The 19,024-nt window shown below is 35.6% G+C and overlaps 1 protein-coding gene across 6 annotated transcripts in view; it reads right to left on the reverse strand.

Annotated features, from left to right (window-relative positions):
- The window catches only part of LOC106061469 (proton channel OtopLc-like), a 73,123-nt gene that overhangs the window by 4,056 nt on the left and 50,043 nt on the right, over positions 1-19,024 (reverse strand). For 5 of the 6 annotated variants that reach the window (XM_013219623.2, XM_056037528.1, XM_013219625.2 and 2 more), the window contains 9 exons: positions 10,632-10,752; positions 9,755-9,886; positions 8,271-8,401; positions 7,413-7,495; positions 5,409-5,569; positions 4,687-4,828; positions 3,800-3,899; positions 2,269-2,509; positions 1,070-1,330 (listed from right to left, as the gene is read on the reverse strand). In XM_013219623.2, coding sequence (XP_013075077.2) covers positions 1,070-1,330; positions 2,269-2,509; positions 3,800-3,899; positions 4,687-4,828; positions 5,409-5,569; positions 7,413-7,495; positions 8,271-8,401; positions 9,755-9,886; positions 10,632-10,752 — 1,372 coding nt within the window. The remainder of the gene's footprint in view (positions 1-1,069; positions 1,331-2,268; positions 2,510-3,799; positions 3,900-4,686; positions 4,829-5,408; positions 5,570-7,412; positions 7,496-8,270; positions 8,402-9,754; positions 9,887-10,631; positions 10,753-19,024) is intronic. The other variant, XM_013219624.2, reaches the window with a different exon arrangement.

A 19,024-nucleotide genomic window follows, 5' to 3' on the forward strand; every position in this document is an offset into this window, starting at 1 on the left:
TTAACTTATTATTTCATTATTTTTATCATCTCTTAAACACTTATTAAGATCCATAATTTATATTAGAGTTGGATCATAGCTATGAAACTGAGATAGTATAGAAGGATCCTACGTATCCCTTACAAAAATGGTACCATAAACAATGAAATCTCAAACAGGATCACAATGGCCATTAGGCTCTATGATGACCTGCTGACTGCCCGCTTTGAAAATGCAATGACTGACCACTGAAAATGCAAACTAAAGCTGTATAGTCATATTGCAAGGTCCTAAGGGCCTACAAAAACATTTCTGCAGGCAACAGACCAGGAAAAAGAAGGAGGAGACAGAGAAAATGTTGGGAAAAGTCAAAGAATGGAAAGAGACTCTAGTCAGAGCAAAAGACAGAGAGGAATGGGGATAGTCAACAGTTCATGTGTAGTGCCCCCCACAGTTCAACTGACTATAATAAGGGATAGGTAAAAATCCATATTCATGAAATCCCAGAAGATAAACTTTTCATTTCCATCTGAACATAACTGTTTTATAATTATTTTGAAATGATAATTCATAACGTTTTATAATTATTTTGAAATGATAATTCATCATGTTTTATAATTATTTTGAAATGATAATTCATAACGTTTTATAATTATTTTGAAATGATGATTCATCATGTTTTATAATTATTTTGAAATGATAATTCATCATGTTTTATAATTATTTTGAAATGATGATTCATCATGTTTTATAATTATTTTGAAATGATAATTCATCATGTTTTATAATTATTTTGAAATGATGATTCATCATGTTTTATAATTATTTTGATATGATAATTCATCATGTTTTATAATTGTTTTGAAATGATGATTCATCATGTTTTATAATTATTTTGAAATGATAATTCATCATGTTTTATAATTATTTTGAAATGATAATTCATCATGTTTTATAATTATTTTGAAATGATAATTCATCATGTTTACTATGTCTTATTTGGTCTGAAATCATAGACATTTTTGTACTTAAATATTAAATCTTACTTGATATAATTGCAGTCAAAGCTTAAATACAAATTGTTTCATACCTGCAAAGTAGATTCCAAAATTCCAACACAAATGACAGCCAGTGACAAAATACTGATGACGCCATGATTCTCAACCATAGAGGCAGAAGAAATTAACATGAAACACAGATAGACGTAGGCTCCTCCAAGGGAAATGACCAGAAGAACAGCATCCAAGGACAGATAATTTTCGAGGAACTTAAGTTGGACAAAGCGAAGCATTCCAAATATAATGCAGCTTCCAGTGATTATGATCAATGATATTTCCATGATGAAGAAAATCTGAAAGAAATTATTCAGATACAGTGCAGAAAAAAAATATTTTAGTTTATTATGTGGACAGTACTCTCCAAATTTTTAAATGATGAAACAAACTTTACTTAAACCTATCTGAAAGCGCCTGCAGTATCAAGCTTTACATGAAAAAAATACAATTTTAAATAGTTTAGTATCCTTAATTCTCCAGTACATCTCAACTAAAGACATAGTGGTCTAGCATTATTTTTATAGTTCTAAATAGTTACAAATTTGGGTTGACAAAGAGCAGTAATCCAAAGGAAAGGCAAACTTTTACACATCCAGATATTTTGTTCGTTTGTAAAATGTTTTACATGTTTCGGATGTTCCTTCAGAGTTAAAGATAATCTACATTGTAGCCCAAACCTCCCGCAGGATGATGGGGATGGCAGTGGGCAGGGTTCAAACCTGGGATCACCTAGACCACCGAACAACAGTCAGAGCATATACCGCACGACCAGGCAGCTATGCACCAGATGTTAAAATTTAGAGCAGTGTTACTCAATCTTCTATGGTCTAGGGGTCAATATAAATTTCATATACATGTAAAGTACCACATCAACAAAAAAATCTTCAAGCTTAATGGCCTAGCCATGGGCCAATGATGGCCTGTAGTTTGCACATCACTTTCCAGTAAGTACAGCTTGTGAAACTGTTTTACCTTTATCTGCTGCAACATTATATGCCTTTCAAGAAAGCAAATAAAAAAAAAATTGACCCCATGTTAACAAACTGTTAGATTAACAGTTATGTTAAGTAAGCTTCATAGAAAGCCGTCTAGATTGTTTTGTTCCCACTAACCGAGCAATAAATTATGACTTAAAATACTAGATCTAGTATTTGATGCTGGAACTTTGCATTTGTGGCCTAAGTGATGTTTTAATTTGGATTAACAAAATGAATCAGTAATGAAAGACTGTTACCTTTATAGCAGTATGAGGATGGTTGAGTCGGCTTTCAAACACAAAAAATGTGGCAATGGCGATCAGGGTGACTACAGCTACTAAGAGACCAGTAAATAAGCCTTTGTTAGCCTTCTCACAATCCATTCCTACAGCACCAGCAGGAACACTGGAGGTGAGTGATGTGTGGCTTGGCCAACGCTGAGTGACCTTGACTCCAACGTACTGATACATGCGATAGACAATACCAGCAGCTATGATGCTGAAAGGAAATAAAACAAGCAATAGTAGAAGTGTTATGATTAGTCCTTATTATTGGTTCAGTTTGAAGGTAAGAAAGTAGACCTATAGCTCTGCATGGGATGAACCTATCCATTTAAGTCCTTTAGAAGTATCAGACTTTAAAAAGTCCTAACCTATTTGAGATATAGGGCCTTTTATATGTCCAGCTTATGTGGTATATAAAGGTAAATCTGGACCTGAGAGGTATTATGTTATCTATACTGCCCCCACTAATGCTAATTTTTAACTTTTCTATTTTTTAAAATGTGATCTCACTTTCACACAGTGTAATAAACATAACAGCAAAAAAGAAAATGGTTTCACTTGAATACCAGATAGTTTTGTCAATAATTAAAAAAAAAAAGTAAATGTCTAGACCCCCTTAACCACAATGTGAAGTGGCATTTCTTAAGAAAGTTCATAATTTGTTTATAATCAACATACAATATTCATTTGATAATACCCGGTATGAAATAAATTAGTTTTAGACCTATATAACTAAAATTAAGAAATAAAGTTGTAAAAGAGACTGAAACTAACACTGATAGTCACACCAGTAGCACTTTTTATGGTTTAACTTAACCTAAAAGCAGCAATTTTGAGCCTATTGCCAAAGAGTGTAGTTATAACATGGCACTAAGTTCAAATTCAACTCTTTTCTAGAAAAAAAAGTTATCTCTTTCAGACCTAGTGATCTATAGAGCAGATGATGTCAAAGTCACCTGTTTCTATGGCCAATGGCTAATGAGGGCCTCATGTGGCAGAACATGGAGCTACCACCATTTCTTTTCTCAACTGTCAGAGGCACCCATTGTAGTAGGTTGGACTAAAATGTTTGTAAAATGTTTTACATGTTTCGGATGTTCCTTCAGAGTTGAAGATAGTTTACTTCCTAGTCCAAACCTCCCGCAGGACGACGGGGGATGGGAGCGGGCAGGGTTTGAACCTTCGACAAATCCGAACGACAGTCCATCGTGCAAACCGCACGACCAGGCAGCCATCCTAAGGCGCATCCTAATAATCATAAAGCTCAAAATCACTGCTGAGATTCAAACCAGTGACTCCTGAGTTTCCAAGGCACCAATTGCTTTACCACTAAGCCACAAATCCCTGTCTTCTCTTGAAAATCACAAAAGATTCTTGAAAATTAAAACCTTGTTTTTGCTACATTATCCATTATGCTTTAAATAGATTATCTCCCTTTAAGGGTTTTATAACCATTGACTAAAGAATCTCACAATTAAATGAGTGATTTCAACAGATATTTTACCTGTAGATAATTGTGCAGGGGAACAAATAGGGTGAAGCAGTTCTGGCTAGAGTTATGTCCTCATAACAGCTTTTGTTTATTCCTTCAATGGTTGTGTTCACTGAAAAAACAAAAATATACTAAACTATTTTTTTTGTCATGATTATCAGAATTTTATTGATCCAATGTAGAACAGATCCTAAAGGTAAATGGGTATTTTATCATAATTTATAAGACCCAGGGAAGGGGAACAGGTTTTCTTCAGCTAGTCCTGATGACAAAGTGTTGCTGACTTAGATTTTGAAATCACAAATCATTTACCCCATGTTCCAATCAAACAAAATGGTGAAGTTTTGATAATATATAGGGTTGATGAATATAGGTTTATAAATATATAGTAAAATTTTTTGTAAATAAAGCATAATTATATCACCAATCATTATAAAAAAATAAATGTTAATTTACTTCGTATCTTATCTTACAGATGTTACTTCAAAAAGAAGATAATTATGTCCTACGCATTTCATGTGTCAATCTAGTCATGTATGTTAATCAAAGACTTAAACTCTGCTGTTGTTGGTTTTCCTGGCTGATTCAGGCAACTTAGTGAAAATACCAATAATTAAAGTACCAATATGAAACAAAAAATGTATTACTATTGATATAGTTCAGTAATTTAGTTTATGCTAAATTATTCACAGATTTTTATTATGTAACTCAATCTCAATTTGAAGAAAGTTTCTATTTAAATCCTTACCTAAGAAAGAAAAATGTTGTTATTTTTTCTTCTTCATCTTTTTTCATTCTCATTTTATTTTGAGCTCAAAGGCAATGCCTAATGACTTTTTCAGTGATCTAATTAAATTGTTTATGATGAAAAAACAATTCTTGAGTAATAACAGTCTTACCACTTCTGGAAGCAAAGTAACTCTGTTGTTTGAAGTCTTCAGCAGTCTCAGTGATAGCGGTGACAAACCAAACAGCTAGATTGGTAGCAAGCAGGTGCATAAGTCCAAATCTAACTGATGCCTTGTTTTTGTCAATCACCAACTAAAACAGAGAGCAAACATAATAATTTAGCTTTTTATTTCATTTTTTTAAAAGACAAAATTTTTTTTTTTAGATGTCATATGATAATAAAAAAGTCAATGTGGTATTGGCAACAGATTTTTTTAAAAGAAGGAACTGTACTTTTAAAAAAAGTGGCGCATTTTAAGGTAATAAATCAGAAATAAAATAATAAAAAATAAATTTAAAAACTAAAAAATATATATTAACAAAAATTACAGGTTAAATCTAAACATTATAAGGCTAAGCACAGTGGCTGAGTGGTAAAGCCATTGACTTTTAAGCCAAAGGATCCCAGGCGCAAAGACTGGGATTTTTAATTTGGGGACCAGCTCTAATGGGTACCTGACGTAAGTTAGGGAAAAGTAAAGGCAGTTTGTCATTTTGCTGGCCACATGACACCCTTGCTTACCATGCCCTAGATCTGAAAAGGGGAACTATTACTTTTTTGAATTGTTACATACCATGTGTGGACAATGGTGGTTTTTGGTTAAATTAACAAAAATCTTCACAACTTCGTTATTATTGGAATATTGATCTAACTCTTGATCTAACTTTATACCTTGTGATTCTTGAACAGAAAGAATGTCTGTATGAAGGTGAAGATCAAGTGGAGGAGATACACCACCGTGAAGATGTAGCTCTCACAGGTTGTAGTGTTCTCTGTTTCAAAGTAGGAAGCAACATGAAATCCATCCAGAGTGACACTTCCTATAGAGAAGGCTGTGGACACAGAAACATTACATATATAAGAGTGACACTTCCTATAGAGAAGGCTGTGGACACAGAAACATTACATTTAAATGTGACATTTCTTTAGAGAAGGCTGTGGAGACAGAAACATAACATATAAGAGTGACACTTCCTATAGAGAAGGCTTTAGACACAGAAACATTACTTATAAGGTCAAGATTTGGACTTTGTTTTCTTTCATGGGAAAAAAAATTTAGTTGCTGTACAACCCCTTGCAAACAACAGCTCTGTCTGCATCAGGTGTTGCAAAATTTATGGGTCACAGATGGATTTTGTAACCTTACAAAATACTGCAAAATTCCAATTCCTGAACTCAAAGATAAAGTATTATAGTATAATATATATGTGTGGAAGTCTGGTTGTGTCACATATCATTGTGAAATGTTCATAATTTATAGTCGATGATTGAAAACCTTGTCAAGAGCACAAGAAAAACCTCTGAACTCTAGAGAGGAAGTGAAAGTTTGGGCGCAGTCGTTTCTGAAGCTCAGTAAAGAGCGGATGTATTTTATCATTCATTGTATTACTGAACTTTGTATAATATTCAGTATTGGATATTATTCATTATATATGCATGTTGTAATTAATGTGCAACATTATTACTAGCAACTTATGGCTGGAATAATCTATATGAAGTTATCTTTTTTATGTCATAAATATGGTCAGCTAACATAAGTGTTACCCAGTGTAATAGTTGTGGTCTTTTGTACTACTCAAGCTTTACAAGGTTATAAAGACATAAGACCAGACACGTGAAGAACCCGAAGTAACATCTAAGGAATAAATGATGTTACAGGCTGATGGGCATAGGCCACTTGGCTGTACAACCTTTTGACTAGAGCTGAGCTGTGTTTGACGAGTGCCTCAAGACAGCATGGAAGCCTTCTCCCAGATAACTTTTTCGTCTCGCATGTCCACACAACAAGAGATTAAAACCAGAATACACTGAGAACGCTATTGCATGAATGATGTGCTTTATATTTAGATGCATACTCTAATGTGACATGGTGGTCAAGAGGTTAAGCTGTTGGCTGCTGGGTCAAAGGTTGCCATTCTTGTAGAGAACATTAATTTAACTCAGAATAGATATACTGTGATGATTGTATTTCTATCTATTATTGTAGAAAGAAAGAATCTTGGTTATAAGGTATGATGATTTCTATGTTTATTTGTTGTGGTGAGTTCTATGTTTATTTCTTTGTGATGATTTCTATGTTTATACGTTGTGATGAAGTCTATGTTTATACGTTGTGATGAAGTCTATGTTTTGTTGTTGTGATGAGTTCTATGTTTATTTAGTGTGATGAGTTCTATGTTTCTTTGTTGTCATGAGTTCTATGTTTATATGTTGTGATGAAGTCTATGTTTATTTGTTGTGATTTTATTGATCTATTGATTAAAATTGACTTAGGACCCTAGAGACATTGCTATTGTTGTTGTAAGTGGAGTTTTAGAAGATATAGCAGAATGCAGTTTTCTTGTTGTGATACTTCAGCCTGTGATTGTTTTGCCACAATGTATTTACCAGTTTACTTGGATTACTTTATTAACTATGTTTTTCTCTTGTTTCTTGAATAATAGATTGCGTAGGCTTGATTGTCCATAAAGCCTATGTCAGAAGTTCATACTGTTCTGCTGGTGGTTGGTTATTGTGATGACTAATAATACCACAAAAAAAACAACAACATAGGATAATGACATTGAGGAGCTCCAGATACTCTATTTACTCTAAAGGTTTCACAAGAGAGGACTTGTAATTTGTAATTACAGTTTTTGGAGTCGATGCAAATTGTGCTTAAATATTTATATATACCTAGTGCACCAAGACGCAGGTAGAAGTTGATGCCTTCACCAACATGAGCCACCGAGCCATCAGCTGGCACTGCCATCTGGGATCTAAAGTAGAAAAAGGTTTAAAAAAAATTAACTTTAGCAGAGTGACGGACGGACAGCATTGAGTTGCAGTTCTATTTTGGTTTCTTGTTCAGAATTATTGAATGCTAAGCCATCTGATAAGTAGATACCTAGAAAGCTGTATTAAAACTATATAGTACACATACAAATTAGAGCTATTCTGATTATACAAAACATTGATCACATAAATTTTCAGCTGAGCTTCTCGGACTGTAAACATTGAGCAGTTTGAGTGTTTAAAGATAATGAGTTTCAAAATTGTCTACAAGCTTCTAGGTCTCAAAGAAAAACTTTAATTTAAAAACTTTATCAGTATTGTACATTGTTCTATATTTTATCTAAATAAAAAAGAATTAGATGAATATAATTAATGTATTTGTAAATATTTTAGTTAACTTCAAAGCCTGTGTTTGCACTTTCCAGCAATTAGTCTTGCTATGTGAACATGCAATTTAAGTCAATTTTGTTCAAACTAGTTAGGCTTATAAATGTACAAATTAAAAATAAACCTGTTCTCTCTTAATGGTAGACCCTTTCTTTAGTAAAGACTTCAAATTGATATAAAAGTACTATACTAACTGCCTTTTCTTAACAATTATTAATATTAGTAATATATTTATACAGATTGTAAAAAATAAAATGTGTTGCTATTAGTTTTAAGTCTAAGGTAGAGTTTCAAAGTCGAACTTGCATTAAGATAGGTTTGATACTTCATTACAACCATTTTGTTACCATTATGATCAGAGAATGTATTTACCTAGTGGACAAGGTGGACATCTGGTCCATTGGCTCTTTCCTGGAATCAAACGTCTCCTCACCATCAATGATGATGTGCTGGTGTTCGCCATCTTGCTTTCTGGTAGGTGACGGAGTCAACTGAAGATTGTCCTAGAAACATTAATGACATGGACATACAGCCAGTCCTCCTAAAACTGGACCAGAATTATTGTTTAATTACCCATATTTATAGATCTAGGCTACTACTTGTCTAGATAACTGCTAATCTAGTACCTATAATATAACTTTAATAATACTTAAACTTTAATAATACTAAGATAAAAAAAACAACACAGTAGATAAAAAAAATTCTTTGGCATTAAAGTCCTGTATCCATTATAACGTGTAGCCTACGTAATCATGTGTTATGCATTTCGGCTGTCGCCACAATGGTTCAGAGTTCAAACCCTCATCGCTGTTATCCATGTCCGCCCTGTTAAGTTTGAGTTAGAACGTAGGCCTAATTTTCATTTCTGGAGAAGTGTGAGTGTCTGATACAGTGATAAGTAAAACAAACAATTTTGAATTTTTCATGAAAATTTGTATTCAAGCTTTCAAAAGGCTCAATATATGGAGGTTATCAAACACTAATTCTAATATTACCTAATTAATAAATTATGGTAAGACTGTAAGAATGTGTAAGTGGTGTAAGTTATAGTTCCTAGATCTACATTGTGTAGAATCAACATTTTTGTTAGACTAGATATCATAATCATGAGTTTGAGATGCTGAGTTTACCCCTTCCAAAAATAAGATAATAATTTCATGACCCATAACTTTTTACAAAATGACAGGAGATTAGGCTGCGTCAGTAAGGATTGAAACACGAAACTATTCCACTGATTCATTGCAAGTCAAGAGAAACGACCAAGCAGGCTTGAGCTCCTATGCTGTCTTTTACCCCTTTTAAATTATTTGTAGTTCTTTGACTAAGTGAATATACAGCAAAGTAAATATTTACATTATAACATAAAAGATCGAACACAGAAATGTATGGCACCACTAGCCTATATAACAAACTTGTTTTTCTAACATCCAAGGAAATAAATTTTTGAGTCATTTATGTCACGAATGACTTTTATTATCGCTTGGACAAAATGGGCAGCTAGATCTATAAGCCCCAATCTCTCACCAACTTCGATGATAAATTAAATCTAAACTCTATATATTCTAATACATACTCATTAAAGCTATTAAATTGTTACTCCATGATTCATTTAACGTTTAGGCTAATTTTAATATATGTATTTTTTATATCTCCCCTTCCTATATATAGGCTATATATATATATATATATATATATATATATATATATATATATATATATATATATATATATATATATATATATATATATATATATATATATATATATACCTACACACACACTTTATAAGAATATTAGTAAGCGTAAAGACTTTGTTTCTAAGGACTGTCTGGTGTTGTCCAACTGTTGAGTGTTACCTGATCTCTCCGGATGACCACACGAATGTTGTTGTCAAAGTAGTTGTTCCGGACTCTGACCCCTCTCAGAATGTAGAACTGGAAGTAGATGAGGACCACCAGGGATCCCAGGTACAGGTAGATGAGAAACACCTGCGTAGCATAAGGTAAGAGAGCCTAAACACACACATATCTTCATCGACATTGTTTAGCATCAACAGCGACTGGTCAGAATTAACTTAAACTGTTTCAATAGATACATTGGAGAAATCTATGTAGGCCTAGCCCACTCTCAGTTTCTCTCTATCTCTCTCTCTCTCTCTCTCTCTCTCTTTCACAAATATAAACACTAACGATGTTTTTTCCTCAGATGCTAAGTCTGTTTCTCAAGATTTCTTTCTTTTCTTTTCCTGAGACCTACACATGCTATTTTAAAACCAAAATAGATTACATGGGAGGTAAATCAGAGTATCCCTTAAATAGAACAGAAGCCTGTTGCCAATTATATCCCCTGACTTATGAAATGGAGTTTAATGAAGAGCTCGAGAATTGGATGCTATAAGACTTAGTGACGTCCCCAGATGATACATCGCCAGGGCGTAATCGAATCCTCGATACTCACATGCCAGTTTTGCTTTCTTCTTTAATACTTAGTTCAGTAATTACTTAGCTCAATATTCGATTCGTTCAATTTGAGTCTGATATGAAAATATAGTTGTTATTAACTCTTTCTCTCCCAACTGACGATACCAACGTTGATTCCACCAGAATGTGGTAAATAATTACGGAGAGAAAGAGTTAACACAGCAGATATTGACTATCTCTCTCAGTATTTTACACAGCTACTTTGTTGATAGAGGATGAGAGTGCCACGTGAACGAAAGGAGTTCAAACCTACCTCTAAGTAATACAGGTGTTGACGTTCTTTCACAGTCAGTGCGTTGGCCACCGAGAAGACGATCCCGAATACAACCAGCAGAAGGGCGTACAATCCGCACAGAAGTTTGGTCAACGCAGATCTGGGAACAAGACAACGTGAAAACATAAAAATCTAACATTGTGCACGTTTACAAATGTAGCTTTTAACTAAATACAAGTCGCAAGGTAAAGTTCAATACCTATAGGGCAGATGATGTTAAGGTCATCTGTTTCTATGGCCAACAGTTAACAAGCAGGTGTCAAGTGGCCAGCACAACTTTCCCCCATCATAAGACAGGTACCCATTAGAATTGGATGTACTCATGGGCGCCCTAAAAATCCCGAAATTAACAAGCAGGGGGTCATGTGGCCTGCACAACGACCAACCACCTTTACTCCCCCCCCCAAACTAAAGTCAGGTATCGATTAGGATTGGGTGGACTCAGGGGCGCCCTAATAACCCGAAATTCAACATCCCAGTCTTCACCGAGATTCGAACCCAGGACCTCAGGTTTGGAAGCCAATGCGCTTAAGCACTCAGCCACCCCATCAACAAGTCGCAATGTATTCGTAGAATATGGATCCACAAATTGCGTTGTCTAACTAATCAAAAGCTACTGTGATACAAAAAATTATTTAAATGTGTCAATAAATGTGGTATATGTGGTATGTGTGGCTGATAGGCTTAAACCGCTTGGCTACCTATCAAAGGAGCTCGATTTCAAAACCCGATTCAAGTAGTTGTATTTACTGAGTGCCTGTAGGCAGCACGGAAAAAAAAACTTCTCCCAGATACCCCCTCCCCCACTCCAAAACAGAGATAGGGCCATAGTGTACTCGACATACTGAGCATGCTGTCAACATGAAAGTTGCGATATATAAAAGCAGTTAATAATATTCATTGTAACTGTATTTTAATATTTTTTTTATTGACAAACTTTACAAAGCCTACAAGACCTACATCCAAGTGAAAGCTTAGGTTTGCAAAATAATTTGGTGGATTAACATAGAGAATGGTCTTAAATATTATCACGGTCTTATGCTGTCCATTTTTACAAAGCTTATGTCAGCTTACTCTGTCTGTCTGGTCAAAAGTGTGTAGCCTACACATTCTCTCCAACATCCAATCTCGGATCAAGCTGAAATTTAGCACATTTTTTTTTTCTTTTACCTGACAATGCAAGAATCAATAATAAAAAAAACCCTATTAATTAATTAATTAATTAATAGTTGGTTATAAATTACAAAAAAAAACACAATGAAGCAAAGGAAAGAAATAGTACTTGACTGAAGTGGTGGTATCAGCTGAATTATTCACCTTTATAGAGTGTCGTTTGAGGCTTGTTACAAATTTAATTACAAAACTGATCCAAACTAATTGACACACTTAATATAAGGTTTGTTATATTTTAAAAGGATTTTATTTTGCATTTGGCTTGTTTTTTTTGTTTTTTTTTAACGAGCTCTTACTTCACCATTGAACCATTTCTTGAAAAGATCTGATCCTTATTGGAAATGTGTTACGATTACACGGATTAAACATGCCACTAACCACACACTATTCCTTAAAGGACCGTTTTTTATGACGAACACCTGCACAGCTGATGTGGTACAGAGAAGGAATATAGGTGTGCTAGGCCATTGGCCTCGCTTCTAATCCAAGCACTTTGGGATATGAGCCATCGGTAATAGAGATATAATAATTTACATCTGCTTGGATATTCCCCAGACAGACGTTTGTTCAGACAGGCAGGTGGAGGAAAAGTTCCTTAGACCTAAAGTTCCAAGAGTCTTAGACAGCTCTTAAGACAAGTAGAAAGAAGAAAAAAAAACACACACATTAGAAATCATTCTATTGCGCTCTAATCTTAACTCTCATGTATGAATGGGATAGATAAAAAAAAATCTTCACGACTTTTCTTGTGCGATTCTTGAATGTCAATGAAAACAGCAAATTAAAAATGAAAAGGAAAACAACATCAACAGCCATTTGGCCTCCCCCACCTTTCCGTCACTTCCGCTTTTTTTTGTTTTGGTTCGAAAATTGATTTTGTGTTTTAGATTTTTTGAATACCTTTTTTAAAAGCTTTAATTACACTCGCTAATTCACACGAACACAATTGTAATTGGCTTCAATTAGAGGCGTAGGGAGCATAACGTGCACCCGGGGCAGTGTGCATTATTGGCGCCCCCACCACCCCATTTTCCATGAACATCACATAGAGATATAGGCTGCGTGTGCCCCTCTTCCCCTCACTACGCCTCTGGCCTCAATGGCTTACATAGGATCCGGGTGTTTGGTATAGGAATCGTGTCTAATATAAAAATGTTAAGGAAAATATTATTGTTTAGTATACAAGTATATGTATCAAGGATTGGCCTCTTTAGTCACACAAGAAGTTGCAAAGGGAAAAGATCGTCTCTAGAGACGTAAAATGCCACAGAGAGAGATATGTACACACCATCAACCTAAATAAACAACAACGTCAAAATATTATTTTAATATAGTTTCCGGTCTGAAGGTGGTAGCAGGGCCGGCCTCAGATAATAGGTACGCCTCAATTCAAGAAAACATTAAGAAACTGGAACAGACACAAAATAGAGCAGTGAGATTCATAACAAACGAATATTCACATTTGACTAGAGTAACACCTTTAGTAAAATCACTAAATTTAGAAAGCATTCAGGATAGAAGACTCAAACGTAAAGTAGCAACTATACATAAAACACTGAACCATAATCTTCAAATACAAAAACAAAATTTAATGAAATACTCTGAAAGACACAAAGATAAAGGCACATTCCTCGTTCCATAAGCTAGGACTAATTTCTACAAACGCTCCTTCTTCCCTAGCGCTATTAGAGCATGGAATGGGTTGCCTGAGCTAGCAAGGAAAACCAGTGACTTGGCAGAATTTAAGTCATTGGTTAATATGCATGACTGAATGCATGACGCGTAGGACGTAATCATCTTCTTTTTTGAAGTAACGTGTAAATGTTTCAATATGGATATTGTGGGGTGTTGACTGCCACTCTGCTTGTAATGTATGCTAATTGGCGTCTCCGCCACATCCTTGTTATGGAGTATATCTCTTCATTATTTCGTTGTTGTCCTGTCGGTGCATGTGTCCATGTAAAGGGATATGGTTGTGATTATTTCTAATTTACTACGTGCGCCACCTGGCGGCGTGAGAGCGGAAGGTTAAAGACATAAATCAAGAATTCCCTTTTGCATTTTAGAAAAAATAAATCATCGGCGCATTTACGTGTACAATTCACGGCGTTAAGGCAGTTTCTAACTTAAACCTTTTTTTTCAGTTTTAAATATAGTTAAGGAGTTAGGCATAGCACATCGGTAATATACAACATTTAACACACGACTGGTTGAAAAAACTCTCCCTAAACTCACCCTCACCCTTTCCCCTCTGCGCAAGTGCAAACATATGAAGCAGACGACTTAATATACCAGCAGACGATCAAGTCAAAAGTGTTTCTTTGATCTTTATTTTATGAGAAGGGAAGAAAACTCTTTTGGGTCTTGATAAAACGATATAACTATTCATCTTTTTCTCACTCTTTTATTCATTCAGCTAGAGATCTGCCTTCACCACCAGCAGTCTGATTTCATCTTGTCAAGTCAGTGGCGTAGCTAGGGCGGGGGAGGGGATGGGGAAAATGTGAAAATCTCCCCGGCCTCCACTTGAGGGGGGCCCCGAAATGAGTGGGGTTTTTTTTACATTAAATATTAAATATTTCGCAAAATGCAAAGGCCCCCAAAAAGGTCAAGCACCCCGGGCCCCCAAAATGATGGAAAATTCCTAGCTACGGCTCTGTGTCAAGTCAAAATAAAATGCAGTTCAATTGCCAAATTTTTAACATCTATAATTTCAAAAACAATTTAATACAGTGTATAAAAGAGAAGTAACTTTAAAATAATTTACAGTTATACGCGCAACTTATTTCCCTTCGTTTTGAGCTGAATCCATAACATAAACTTAGCCTAATATTCACGCTTATGAATATGAAACCAAACTACAACCGACATTTTGAATCTAGCACAGATATCTTATGCAGCTTACAGTTTTATCCATCTTTTGGCGCCACTTTGAGTGACGGAATACAAATTTAACAAGCACACACCCATAAATCTGCATCTCTTATCAAATCAGGTTGTTTATTTATAGCTTAGTTTATTTATTTTTTTACTTCCGGCCATGTACGTCATATTAGGGTTTCCGAAAGAGGCTCAAGTAATCTGACCAATGATTGGATTCATAAAGTTTCAGCAGACGTTTAATCTTGTTGGAAGAAGATAAAACTGCCGTACGCGCATAGGTGTAGACTAGATCATGTATTCCTTGTACCAGCTTTATGATGTTAAAGGACTTTGAACTCGGACTAATACGTACAAAAAAATCTTTAAAATCTTATACGTATATTGTTACGTCTTCATATTTGATGAGACTCTTTATAAATACTTGAAATCTTTATTAACACTGGAAACACCTTCTTGTTCATATTCCTCCATTTTTGTTCTTCTCCTTTCAAGACGCAATCGCACCATTTCACATTTACACTAAGATGCGCACGTAACATATATATTTGCAAAATGTCCCTTATTCACTCATCTATCAAGAGATCTCTGGAAGCTCCGAAAGGATTTGCATTAAATTTTGTACACAGGTTCCTTTTACCTCAAAGGTGCTCGATAAGAAATGGTTTTGAAAAATTGGCAGGCTGAGTGCGGCTATTCTCGAAAAATTCGCAAGCTTTCTACAAGGCTAAGCCTTTGTATTTAGTTTTCGGTATTTCCCCCAAAAGTCATAGTCTATATATAAAGCTTAAAAAAATGTTCAATAGCCCCAAAATAAAGTTCCGTCTTTTTTTTAAAAGCATATCTTCTGTCTTTTCCCCCTAAAATTGAAAATAGCTGCGTTTGTGGAGCCGAACAGCAGCATAAAACCTAGTCAATATTTCGATACTACATTGAGATGCCGATGGAAAGTAAGCGATTGTATTTAAGACAAGCCTTTTGTTTTGTTGGGGTCGGGGGAGGGACACAATTAATATATAAAATTAAAATTAATTTATGGCTTTTATATATCGCTACTTTCATGTTCATAGCATGTTCAGAGCGCTTTGGTCCAATCTTAGTTGTGGACCAGAGGGTGCTGCCTTTAGGCACTCAGAAAACACAACTCTGCCCGAGTCCCCTTCTTAGGTAGCCAAGCCAAGCTACGTTCACGCGCACTTAGCCTCTCGACCACGCTTCCCCATATAGCCTGGGAACCAATCAACGAGCTTGTTATTACATGTCATTGTATAATTCGTGAGTAGTTTCCCCTTTATCATTTCTACTTCCAAGTTTCAAATACGAACAATTTTAATCACAAACTTTGAATATATAGATCTCCAAGCAAACACACAGCTAAAAATTAAAAGCTTCAGACAGGATCGTTGCTACAATAAGCTAAAATTAGGGAGGCGTGGGTGGGGGGGGGGCGATATACTTTAAAGCCTCAAGAAGGAGGAGATAAGAAATGTTGGAGTGATGTGGTAGGCTTTAAAAAGTAGGTCATTGACAACTTCCGCCAGGGAAGGCACAACATGTAGGAAAGGACTCTTTACTTTCAACCTTTCGTTATTAACTCTTTCTCACCTAACCGACGATGCAAACGTTGATTCCATCAGAATGTGGTAAATAATTACGGAGAGAAAGAGTTAAACTAAGTACACTTCAACGAGATTTGTCTTGGGATAGGGTTAATTTACTTTATTGTTAGTTTGATGGTTGAGGTGCTACTGTTGAATGTCCTTTAGTCTCATGAGCTCTATGGGAATTTCTAGGGCCTGCCGATTTTTCAATATCTATTTTCGTAACAGTTTTAGAGTTATAGAATTGTTTGTAAAATGTTTGTAAAATGTTTGAAAAATGTTTGAAAAATGTTTTACATGTTTCGGATGTTCCTTCAGAGTTGAAGATAATTTAATTCCTAGTCCAAACCTCCCGCAGGACGACGAGGGGTGGGAGCCCAGGAGCGGGCAGGGTTTGAACCCGGGACCATGGAACAACATGCAGCCAATCCAGTGTATTACCATTACGTTGTAGTTGTTTCGTCCTCCTCTTGTCTAATGGCACGGTACCGCACAGCGTAGGCACGTCTTGACGATCTTCTGAACAGAGGCGGCCTTAGCAGTAGGTCTACGAGGGACTCAACCAGAGTGTCATATGCGGGGCCTAATCCTAAATCTAACGTACTTCTGAACAGAGGCGGCTTTAGCAGTAGGTCTACGAGGGACTCAACCAGAGTATCATATGGGGGGGGCCTAATCCTAAATCTAACGTACTTCTGAACAGAGGCGGCCTTAGCAGTAGGTCTACGAAGGACTCAACCAGAGCGTCATATGCGGGGCCGAATCCTAACTCTAACCCAACATATCATGCTAAGAGCTTTCATGCTAAATGTTTCATGTTAAATTTTAACGATGTTAACCCCTACTGTCCTGCACTGTTCTGGGCTAGGATGTAATGATAAAAAAAATCTTTATTTTTCTGTAGGAACGTCCGCAACGAAGAAAAAAAAAAAAAAGCCAAGAATTAAATCAAGCAGAAACAGCTCAATAATGCCCGCAGTAACGATTGTAATTATCTAGCTAGGAGATAGTTAAAATGTGTTCTCTTTAAAGTTTAAATCTTTTAAAAAATAGATTTAGGTCTGTTTAAAAAAAAGGGGGGGGGAAGCAACAAAAGAATCTTTACGAAAACAAAAATGATAAAAAAATGATAAACGAAAGATAATCAAAATTCCGAAGGAACATACGTAGAAATTTGTTAAAAACTAATATTCATGTTTCCGAAATAAAACACGATATTTCTCTACCAGACAAAGACAATCGAGTCCAAAGAGTTCATCTTTATCTTGAATTTCTTTTTCAAGTTTCAATTTGAATTTCTTTTTCAAGTTTCTTTTTTTTTTTTTTTTTTTTGGTTTCAAAATATCACTGTCACATGACTAGGTGTTGTCTTGATAAGTCGTTACCAGCATCTGTTCGGTTGTTGTTTTTTCTATGTTAACACGTGTACAAGCTGGAGGTCGGAGGTCAGAGGTGTGAGCGCAGACGTGAATGAAGTTACTTGTAGTGCAAGCTAAGAAAACACTATGGCCACTCATTTAGGTTGTCCCGTCACGTGACACGATTTGTATATTTGCCTTCACCCGAGTCTGGGAAAGAATTTAAGCACAGTGAGTTGACGTCTGGTGAGCACTGATAAAACTGGTGGCTTAATGGCAGAGGGTGTCATACGGAGGGACATTGCTTTTGAAAGGTCATGGTCAGATCTAGCGAAAGTTGTAAAAAAAATAGTTAAGCTTGTCGATAAATTTGCATGCACAATCTGCCTGACTACCCAGGTCGTCTTAATGGCCTCCTGCACGTCCTGACTACCCAGGTCGTCTTAATGGCCTCCTGCACGTCCTGACTACCCAGGTCGTCTTAATGGCTTCTTGGACGTCCTGACTACCCAGGTCAATAAACTGGGAAAAAAAATCGTACAAGTGCTTCCTCTTCCCTTGTGCCTTTAGAGCATGGGATGGGTTGCCTGTATCAGCCAGGTACATGTTTAGTTGTTATGACATGATTAGGATTTAGTTATTTGTTTCAGGAATAAGGGGAAAGTTTCACTTAGCGACAGGTGACGTGATAGATCTTCAAAAAGTAAGAACGCTCCAGGTTACGCTAAAACCAAGACGCGTTGGGTAGAACATTAGGAATAACAAGTAATAGATATACGGCTGTACTAATAGACATTCGACAGTTCCCTTCATAAGTATTAAAAGTGTTTATTGTTGTAACGCTAGTGTGGACTACCTATAGTGATGATTATTTTGGCATTTCGCCGGTGTTCCTGAATTAGTTTGAAGGTTACCCCCTGTTTATTTCATTGATTGTATTCGACACCGCCGAAAGAGCCAAGACAGTGTCTAATTGTGTCATAGTTGCTTTCGTGGCCTAGACATATTGCTGGATTCTAACTGGAGACTGGAGCTTAATGCGTCATCTTTTTTTGTGTGACGCACAAATAGAATGCTATAGAATGAGTAAGCATGTTTTAAAGCGCATTTTTTTTTTGTTTTTTTACAGCAATGTGTTACAAACGGAACATAAATCTTCTTGTGTACAATAAGAAAACATGCATAGAAAAAAAAGAAAATTGAAAAAAAGCTCATCTAAGGTACATAACCGCTAATTATCTGAAAATTACAGGGTGTAGCTCCCTTTCTGCTAAATAAAACAAGATTTATTAATTAGCACTAAATGATTATTATTAAATTGGTTAATTTTTGGATTGATTCGTGTATTGTCAACGACTAT

This window comes from Biomphalaria glabrata, chromosome 8 (genome assembly GCF_947242115.1).
Source record: "Biomphalaria glabrata chromosome 8, xgBioGlab47.1, whole genome shotgun sequence".
Lineage (NCBI taxonomy): Eukaryota > Metazoa > Mollusca > Gastropoda > Planorbidae > Biomphalaria > Biomphalaria glabrata.